Here is a 10002-nt window from a genome sequence, read left to right as displayed (position 1 = left end):
TCACAGACTGTTGACGTTTACAACAAGTGTTTGGCATGTAGAAAATTCTATAGATGCACCTGCTTATGTTCCAGTAATCAAAGCTTCTCTTTGGGTTTGTAGCTCCCATCTGGATCAGTTTCCACCCAGGAACATTACTCTTCTTTTTTCTCTCCCTCTTTCCCTCTCTCTCATGCACAGTGGTGAATATATAGTTCAATAACAATGAAACAACAATAAATTATTATTTTTTGTGAAATAAATATTTTATTATGCATTAAGAGACATTCCAGAAACATACATTCCAATATTTGTTCTCACCACATCCAGGTTTCGAGGCAATAACTGAATGATGTGCAATAACATTCTTAGATTCATGTAATCTTTTTTTATCTGCTTCTTTTGGAGAAGATATGTGTAGGTCAGAGGACTTATTGATGCTAATATCACATTATGATAACAGTAAGAAGCAATTTATTTATAAAACAGAAAACCCAGGTTTAACCCTGAAGTTATGTCGATAATCCCAAATCCTGCTTCATAGCACAGGCTTCTGGTCTGACCCACTTGAGATCAAATTGGGCTGTTTGTGCCCCTTGACCTAAAATGAGTTTGACACCTCTATATTTGATTGTTTTGGTAATAAAATAGTGTATACCAAATAATGGCATGTCATGAGGCCCTTATGCTGTGTTGTTAAGCAACTTAGTTATGACTGTACATTTGATTTTTGTTTTGTTTTTTCTCTCCCCCTCATTCATTTATTTCTACTGCTATCCTAATAAATATTTAAACATTCTTCTCTTCGTTAGCTTGGGTCGAGTAAAACGTATAAAAATTGATAACTGATAAAGAAGTCAGTCAGTGTGGGGAGATGAGAGATGGGTATTCCTGGATTACAGAACCTCCTGGAACAACCAGTGAATATGGCTCACTCTCTCTGTTCTCCAGCTCTCCCAAGAAAAAGAAAGGTCAAACTTTCAAATTTCAAACATCATCACAATTTTGCTTCATTAATGTCCACATTACATTGACTTCATGCTGAGTGCGACTCTCTTGTTGTGTAAATCTTACTGTCAGTATGTTCTTAGGGCCTTTTTCCAGTAATTGTTGCTGTTGCAATGTTAAAGTGTTTGTTCTTACCATTGCTGCATATTTAAACTAGCAGGCAAACAAAAATAAATGCAAAGCTATTAACTGAGCTAAACTTTATTACCTAACTGTTATTAACAAGCTGTTGAGGTTGTTTAAAGGACATACCTCTGAACAAACTTCCAAGAAGGCAGAGCAGAAGAGTCTCTCCTTGTTAAACCAGAGAGCTTCCTGTCCCTTGGCCAACTCAGTCTGGCTTTTCTTGTCAGTTTGTGATTTGTGGGTCTCACAGGAGAGGAATGGGAAGAGCTCCTCTAGGTTAAAATCTGCAAACAATGAGTCTTCTGCGAGTGTGATGGATGGGGCACATCCTAGTCCATTTGTCTGTGCTTTAAGCTTGCCCATATCAATTGTTAAGAAAACTTTGATTAACATGCAGTCCTGAGTGTTGGCTGGCCACAGTAGAGCAAAGAAGAAGAGACTACAAAAGAAAGAACATAAGATGGATGCTCACTAGGTTCAGGAAGTGGGGTGTAAGGCACGGCAGTGGGGAAAGTGTCAGTCTATCACAAGGCCAACAAAGAGATACAATCATTCATGCTCACAATCACACCTGTGATAAATACATTTTCATGTGACTCTATGCAGTCCTGCAAAAAACTAAGTACACCCCTTGATTCAATAGGTACCTTCAGCAGCAAGAACTTTAAGGAATACATTTCTATATTTTTATCACTCTTTATCACTGTGGAGCAATTTTGGCTCTTTATAGATTTGCTTCAGTTCATTGAAGTTTCAGATTTTAGTCTAGATTTTGATTAAGTAATTTTAATACCTTGGATCTTTTCTCTTTTTTTTCAGCCATTGTGTCAGTGTGCAAGTGTGCTTGGGATCACTGTCCGGTTGTGTGACCCAATTTCAAGGTTTAGCTGTTAAACAGACGGCCTCACATCTGACTTTAGGATACTTTGCTATGCAGAGGAGTTCATGGTCTACTCAGTGATTACAAGATGCCACATCCTTTTGCTGTAAAAGAAGCTAAATCATCACCCCTCCACTACTGTTTTGACAGTTGGAATAAGGTTTTTGTGTTGATATCCTGTATCTGGTTTTTGTCACTCAGCATTACTGTTAGACATCTTTAACCTGGACTCATTTGTCCAAAAGACACTGTCCCATCTCGTTCAAGCTTTTTCTAATTTTACTACATGAATTTTAATGTTTAACGTTGCCAAATGAACCCTGTAGAACATGAGGAGCTCTTGCTTTTTGTTGTTGTGGTTGTTGTTGTTGTTGTTGTTGTCTTGAAATTTCGGAGCATTGTATGATCTGCAGGAATTTGCTGGGATGTGCGCTCCTGTGGAAAATTGTGTTATAGTGATACCTGAAGGCCAGACAAAACAACTGCTAAATAATTTGTATTTAGAGGTAATCACAACTGCTGCTGATGTATTAATCAAGTGCATTTGATTAGCAGCACTGGTTTGCTACCTTTTAATTTGTATGGAAGCACTAAGAGCATACTTGTTCTTCACAGGACAGCATAGCATCCTGTAAAAACGTGTTTTTTCAACATGCCTACGTGGTCAATTTACAATCACCAGTCAACCTAACATGCATGTCTTTGGACTGGAGGATCAAGCTAGCATTCTGGAGAGAATCCAAGCTGTTCTGTTTATTTTCCAAAGGTGGACATTCATATAAGTAGTGAGCTTGTCATGACTCTTGAAATTAAGCAGGTGTAGAGACTGTTATTGAGGTTTTAAAGAATAAACCCATATTTTTAAAATATATCCAGCAAGTAGTATTTGTTACCCTTGATTACATATTATAAAAAGCTGGACACACACTGTATAACTGAGCTTGTTTAGTGTACAACATAACATAATTGATATCTTTATTAAGGTATTTTTATTTTATTTTCGTAAAGTTATCTAACAAGCACTGTGTGATGTTTGACTCTTGTATTACATAACTATACTAAATCATATTCGAAAACCTTCTGGAATCAACACAACTTTGTTACTTGGACTTCTGTGTGCAGTGATGGAACCGCATTTGGTCATTTGCTAAAATGAGACTTGCGTTGTCTTTGACAGGTTCCAGATTTGTAGCCATCAAAAGAACTGTCTCATCCGTGTGCCACCGCTAAAAAGTTTTTAAAGTTCAGGGAAAACACTAACTTTTACTTGGAATTTTCATGAGCAGTTTAAAGCTGTGTATTTTTAGCATCTTTTGTACCATATGCATAGATATCCAGTCCATTTGCTCCTTACAGGACCATCGTTTCGCTTCATGTCCGGCCATCGTTTTGCTAATTAGACCTCCTGAGAAATAATTAGATGACTCGATGAAAGCGACCGGGAGTTTTGGCTTCACCAACAAACGCCACGTTTCTCTCTTTTGTACTGCATATCATGCCGCATTTTTGTCGCCGCAGGAAATGCCGCCTGTTAAGGCAGAAAGTCTGTCAAAACTTTTTGATGATGAAAATCTCCATGTTTTTAAAGAAGACCACACAGTTCCTATGTTAAATTTATCTTGGAGGACAACAGAGACCGTTGTCACAATATTCCAGGAGAACTGTTGGCCCACTAAATTTTTTGTTATACTTCTACTTTTCACTTTAATTCAAGCACAATTTTTCCAAGAGGGATATAAAAATAGATAAATATAGATTATTTACACCCCTGTGCATCCAGTAAAGAAACAAAATACAAATCTGAAAGTATTTTGAAGGGACAAGAAAACTGTTAATATTCTGATGATTCAAAACAATTCATAGAGTCAGAGTGAACTAATAATGCAACAGGTCTGAAAGTTAATCTTTAAATGTATAAAGAAACAATCTGATTTCCAAATGGATTATATGTTCAATAGATAGCAAATACAGAGATGGCAGTATAGAGGAAATATTGCAAATTACATGTGTCACTCGGGATCTTGCGCTAGCATTCTGCACCACCAGCATTGAGGCCTTACCTTTTCTGACAGTGATTTGCAATATTCCAGCCTTGAAGTTACAATCAGTCTTTGAAAGAAAGCAAGCGTTTGGCCACTTTTATTCTTTGGCTTTTAAATCAGAATGATTACTACTACTTTTATTTGTCTTATTTCTTACTCAAATCTTTTCATTTTATGCTTGTATTTCTCAATTTTTATCATTAATTTTTATCATGTTTTTTAATCTCTTTTGATTATCTTAAATGTATAGCACCTTAGTCAATAGTTATTGCTTAAATGTGCTATATAAATAAATCTGACTTTGACTTAGCTAAATGTCAGATGATGAACAAAGATTATTTTGACAACAGAGCTAATTTGTAAGTATAGTTTAGTGGATTGAAAAGCCAAACAACTACAAGCATTAATAGGAGTTGGTGTCAGGTTTCACTGATAGGTATGTCCAACTATTATCGCCATCAAAGTGAAAGGCAATATTATATACAGTGTTGGGATCATTACTCAAAAATTACAGATTACTTTATTAAGTTAGTTAAATTAGTTAATTTTTTCTTAGAAGCAATGTTGTGCATTACTTAATTACTTATAATTTCTTACTCCACTCATTACCTGTTGTTTAGATTACTCCAAAAAATAACTTAAAGACATTATCACAAAGCATTTAAATCTTAAATCTACAGTTCCACACACAAATACAATACAAAATCCTATCCTAATGATAACGCATACAATATTTCATTCAGTATTTATGTATGATTACAAAATGACAACACTGAGCAAAGTTGAGCATCAGCCCAAAAGGACTGAAAAAGCGATTGTCATTCAGTTGTAGAAACATGCACAGGTAGAAATGGAGGGTACGCTACAATGTGTAGAAACATCTGGAAAGGTATCAATAACACTATTGGGAAATCATGACAAACCTAATGAAAGTCAGTGTGTCAATTAAAATGAAAAGGAGTTCTTTGAATGAAAGGAAAATAAAAAGCGGAAAATGAGAGAAATCTTGGCAGTGGTGAGTGGAGCAAATGCTAATAAGAAAATATTTAGAGTTTAAATACCTACATTCTACTAGTCTGTAACATAACTCACACCATTACTTTTTGTTTACTTTGACATTATTAGTTAGCTTAGCTAGCAGAGGAGTCTGGTATGGTGATCTCCCCTGGCTGTTATGTGACACTGGCAGTAGACTTTTTAGTGTGGGTAGCAGAGTGAAAGAATGCAGAAGCTAGAAGTCATAGTATTAACACCTTATAATCAGCCAGTTTGGTCTTGATTATTGTAACCAAAATAAATAGTCTGCTTTTCTTGAGAAATGTTTTACCTGTTGTGTTTTTTGAATACCAGTCATGGAGTGATTTGGAGGGTAAAATCCAGTATGTTGAACAACACTTAACTACAGTAACTGCAGTGCTTCCAGCACGTCACTTGTTCCATTTGTTGTCACATTACAGTCTTATTCCAAAACAGATTAAATAAAATGTTTCCACATCAAAATTCTACACTCAGTAGTAATAAAGTAATAAAATGAGGGTATTTTGCTAGAAATTCTTGCAAGTTTAATAAAAATAAAAAACACATAAGTATTTTACTAGAGGCTAACTTCAAGGACATAGCACAGGCTGCCATCAAGTGCGGGATCTACCAAGGAAATGCGCTTTCCCCACTGCTATTCTGCATAGGCCTGAACCCCCTCAGTGAGATCAATGACAAGACTAGCTATGGATACATTGATTCACCGAGCCACACCACCAGGATATACAACAAGGATATCGGAATGTCATTCGGATTAGAGAAGTGTAGTCGGATGGTAACAAAGACTGGAAAGGTTCTCAGAACTGAGGGGATCAAACTTCCAGAAGGCAACATTGCAGTCCCTGGCAATGAGGACAGCTACAAGTACCTGGGAATTCCACATGCAAATGGGAACCATGAAGAGGCTGCTAGGAAACTGGTAGGAACAGAAGTCCTACCAGTGGCTGGACAAAGCTGGACTGAAAGACAGCACAGAGGCACTAATCATGGCAGCACAAGAATGAAAGAAATCTCCGTCCCGGGTTTCTCCATGGATCGGGTTTCCTCCAAGGCGTGAGCACCGATAAGCAGAGTTCTGTATAAAATTAATTATTCAAAGTAAGCTCAGGTATGCCGTTCAGCAGGTTAGTTACAGCGCCGGGAGTAGCTTGGGAGAACAAAATGACACAGAAACTGCTTCAGGTTGCTCTTCCAAAATCAACTCAAAGGTTTATTCAGTATACAACAGTTTATATAGAGGAAAAAAAAGGTTCGTGTGTCAGCAGATTCTCAGTTCAAACCGGTACACACCAAATAAGGAAACGTCTTCCTGCCATCTGAGCAAAGAAGTATCCTTTGTGTAGTTTATCAGTTCAGCTACAATTTATGATCATTCCAGCAAATACACTCCTAGACATAGAATACAGAGTTCTTTCATTAGTGAATTCTGAAACAAACCACCTGGCCTTTAACAAGCTCTTTTCTAAAAGATAAGGAAGGGAGGATGGGAGTAAGGAAATGATCTCTGTGGTGTTTTCGACCTTGAGGTACCATCCTGTGATTCTTACACATTAATTCTTGGGTCACAGAGAAAGAGAAAAACAACTAGTAAATGGGCCTTATTGAGTAACAGTTTTCCTGTATAATATCACTATAAAACAATATCCTGTAAATGCTACCATGGTATCAAAATATCACAACAAAGAACAAGCTCTGAGCACAAGATCCAGAGAGGCTGGGGTCTATCACACCAGGCAAGACCCCAGGTGCAGGCTGTGTAAAGATGCCACTGAGACAATCCAGCACATAACAGCAGCGTGCAAGATGCTAGCAGGCAGGGTATACATGTAACGCCATAACCAAGTGTCCGGCATAGTATAAAGAAATATCTGTGCTGAGTATGGCCTGGAAGTGGGAGACGCCCCCTGGGGTGATCGAGAATGACTAAGATCCCGTGGGACTTCCAGATACAGATCCAGATAGATGGACAAAATGGTGATGGCTAACTAACCAGACATAGTAGTGGTGGACAAGCAGAGGAAACCGGCCATAGTGATAGTCGTAGCGATCATACTTGCCAACCTTGATGCCTCAGAATTAGGGAGACGTTCAAAAGGGCTGTTGGGGGGGGGGGGGGTCGTCATCAGTGTTGGGTGTAACGCGTTACCAAGTAACTGTATTTTACTTTTTACGTTACTGTATTTAAATTACTTTTCCACTGAGAAAGTAGAGTAACTGATTACTGTTCATTTTTAGGTATTTTAAATACAGTTACTTACAATGTACTTGCGTTACATTGTAAAATAACTAAACTCGCTGAAAATCATTATTTAATTTCAATAATTTATCTTCTACAGGTAAAAATAAACTCTGCCGCTTTAAAATCGCTGTAGTGCAGCTGTACGTCATTTCGCGCCAGTTTGCCGCATAGTCGTATTCTACAGCGGAAGATGTCGGACTCGGCTGAAGCGAGGGCCTGTTTTATGAAATGGAAATATTCCCGTCATTTCACTTTTCTAAAACAAGCAGACAAGAACATTACGGTAATATGTAAGCTGTGTCCTGGGGAGAAAAAATTATCGGCCGCTGTCAATAGCACGAGTAATCTGCTGAAGCACCTGACACGGCAGCACAGACAAAGCCTTCTGAGTGAGCCATCTTCATCATCCATGGATAACACCGCGGCAACTCCTGCTAAGCAGACGAAACTTGATTTCACTTCAGCAACACAGAAAGTGTCTGAAGGTGAGCTGAAGAAAATGTTACGTTGTGGAAGAGATGCTACCGCTGCGTACTGTAGAGTCTCTGTCTTTTAGATGCAAATTAAACAAAATACCTGTGTGTGGCAAAAAAGCAGCACTGCATGATCGAAAAACGTTTTCTACTTACTTCGATAAGTGTTATGCTGACATGGAAATGGAGCTTAAAGAGACATTCGAGAGTTTGGAATATATTTCCACGACTGCTGACATATGGACGAGCCATAACAAAAGTTTTCTCGGAATGACGGCACACTGGATTGATCCTTCTACTTTTGTACGAGGACATGCAGCGCTAGCATGTAAAAGAGTTCGAGGGAGACACACATATGATGTCATTGGCAATGAAATCGAGCAAGTACATTCGGCTTATGGACTCTCTAAAGTGACAGCCACCGTGACAGACAATGGGTCCAATTTTATCAAAGCTTTTAGAATGTTCCAAAAATCAGACTCTGATGAGGAATCGGAAGAAGATGAAGAGGTGACATTTACTGATGTTGAGCAGACCCTCTCCACAGAATCTGAAGGACAGTTTTCTCTCCCTCCACACTTAAGGTGTGCATCACACACACTCAACTTAATTTTTCATGATGTTGAGAAATGGCTTCAAGCAAATGAGGCAAAATTCATCTACAGAAGTGCAACTTCAAAGTGTTCTGCAATGTGGACAAAAGCAAACCGTTCTTCTGTTGCTTCAGAGTTGGTAGATAATTTTTTCAAGAAAAAACTCATAGTAGCTGTTTCAACAGGATGGAATTCATTTCACGACGCTCTGTCCAGGATCACTGACATTCCCCTTGCTGAATTAAATACTGTCTGCACTCAGTTTGGAATCAAATGCTTCACTGATTGGGAGTATCTGTTCCTAAAGGAGTATTGTATCGTGTTGAAGCCACTCACTGTTGCACTAGACATATTGCAAGGAGAAGAGAACTGCTATTTTGGAATCCTTCTTCCAACTCTGGAGATTCTAATGTCCAGGACGCTGGCACTGCAGGACGAGCTTAAGCTGACAGCATCCCTCCCTGATATCATTGTTAAGGTAATCTATATATAGCCTTACCCTAAAATAAATTTTTGTTTTATTTATCATGCTCTTATGTGAAGTGTCTGATGTATTTTTTCTCATAGGCGATCAAGGTGCGCTTTTCCTCAATGATGGACAATAAAGAAGCTCTCCTGGCTGCAGTCACTTTGCCTAAATTTAAGTTACGCTGGATCAGAGAAGAAGAGAAAAAAGACATGGTTAGGGCAATGCTTACTACAGAGTGCCGTGGGTTGTCTCTTGAAGACCAACAACCTGCTCAAGATCACAAGAACCCTGCTGACTCCACTGATGACTTTTTTTCATTTGAGGAGGACGACTGTACCTACTCTGCTGAAACAGAGGTGATGGAATATTTGAAATCTGCTGGGTCTGAGCTGGGTGTTCTTAGCCAGTTTCCCAGGATTAAGGCCATTTCACTGAGGTACAACACAGCCACACCATCAAGCGCACCAGTCGAAAGGCTTTTTAGCCTCGGCAATCTTGTGCTTACACCCAGAAGGAACAGACTGTCAAGTGAACGCTTTGAGAGACTTACATTAATGAGATACAACAACTTTTTCAAAAACAACACAGCTAAGTAGTACAAAAAATGTTTTGGAAAACATGAGTGCATACAGCATGCAGGAAATATGGTGCTCATTGGTTTGAGGAAGTTTCAGAGGAATTCTGTTTGTTAACCAAAGTTCAGAGTTAACTTCACTTTGTTGAATCACATGACATGATTACATACATTATGTATGAATATGTTACTCATTGCTTTGAAAATGTAAACATTTTAATGTTTACTGCGTGAAATATGTCATGTTTAACATTTCTTAAGTTAAGCTTTTTTGTTATTCAGATATGTTGCAGAAAAATATATTTGTTATTCTGGAATTGTGTTTCTTAGCTAAAGAAAGTTACATTCCTTACTAAAAAATGTAATTATTAAAGAATGTTTTTTTTATAGAATGTAATAAAGATGATTCAGGAAGCAAAAAGGCTAAACTATTTCATGTTGACTCGTATTTTTTTTTTTAACTTATTTATTATTTAAAGAGTTTAATTTCTATTGTTTGTCCACTCAAGGTTTATGGGGATTTTAATAAGTATTTAGTTAAATTACTTATTGAGTAATTAAGTTACTTTTCAGACACAGTA

General features: G+C 37.8%; 1 protein-coding gene across 1 annotated transcript; it reads left to right on the top strand.

Moving 5' to 3' along the window:
• The first annotated feature begins 7509 nt into the window (after positions 1 to 7509).
• LOC147325220 (uncharacterized) lies at positions 7510 to 9682 on the top strand. The gene is made up of 2 exons (XM_086302427.1): positions 7510 to 8856; positions 8946 to 9682. The coding sequence occupies exons 1-2, from the start codon at positions 7831 to 7833 to the stop codon at positions 9441 to 9443; spliced, it is 1524 nt and encodes a 507-aa protein (XP_086158553.1). The 5' UTR covers positions 7510 to 7830; the 3' UTR covers positions 9444 to 9682.
• Positions 9683 to 10002: the final 320 nt, after the last annotated feature.

This window comes from Aulonocara sp. 'chitande type north' Nkhata Bay, linkage group LG7, assembly GCF_057382095.1.
Source record: "Aulonocara sp. 'chitande type north' Nkhata Bay isolate Kocher_YH1m ecotype deep benthic linkage group LG7, A_spYH_male_GT1.1, whole genome shotgun sequence".
Classification (NCBI taxonomy): Eukaryota; Metazoa; Chordata; class Actinopteri; order Cichliformes; family Cichlidae; genus Aulonocara; species Aulonocara sp. 'chitande type north' Nkhata Bay.
The sequence above is the reverse complement of the archived record's forward strand: the minus strand, read 5'-3'. Positions and strand labels throughout refer to the sequence as shown.

Bases quoted from the DNA above. Each gene is read 5' to 3' on its own strand.
- LOC147325220 (XM_086302427.1), top strand. From the start codon at position 7,831: ATGCTACCGCTGCGTACTGTAGAGTCTCTGTCTTTTAGATGCAAATTA. The intron at 8,857-8,945 runs GTAATCTATATA...TTTTTCTCATAG, and splicing joins TCCCTGATATCATTGTTAAG to GCGATCAAGGTGCGCTTTTC.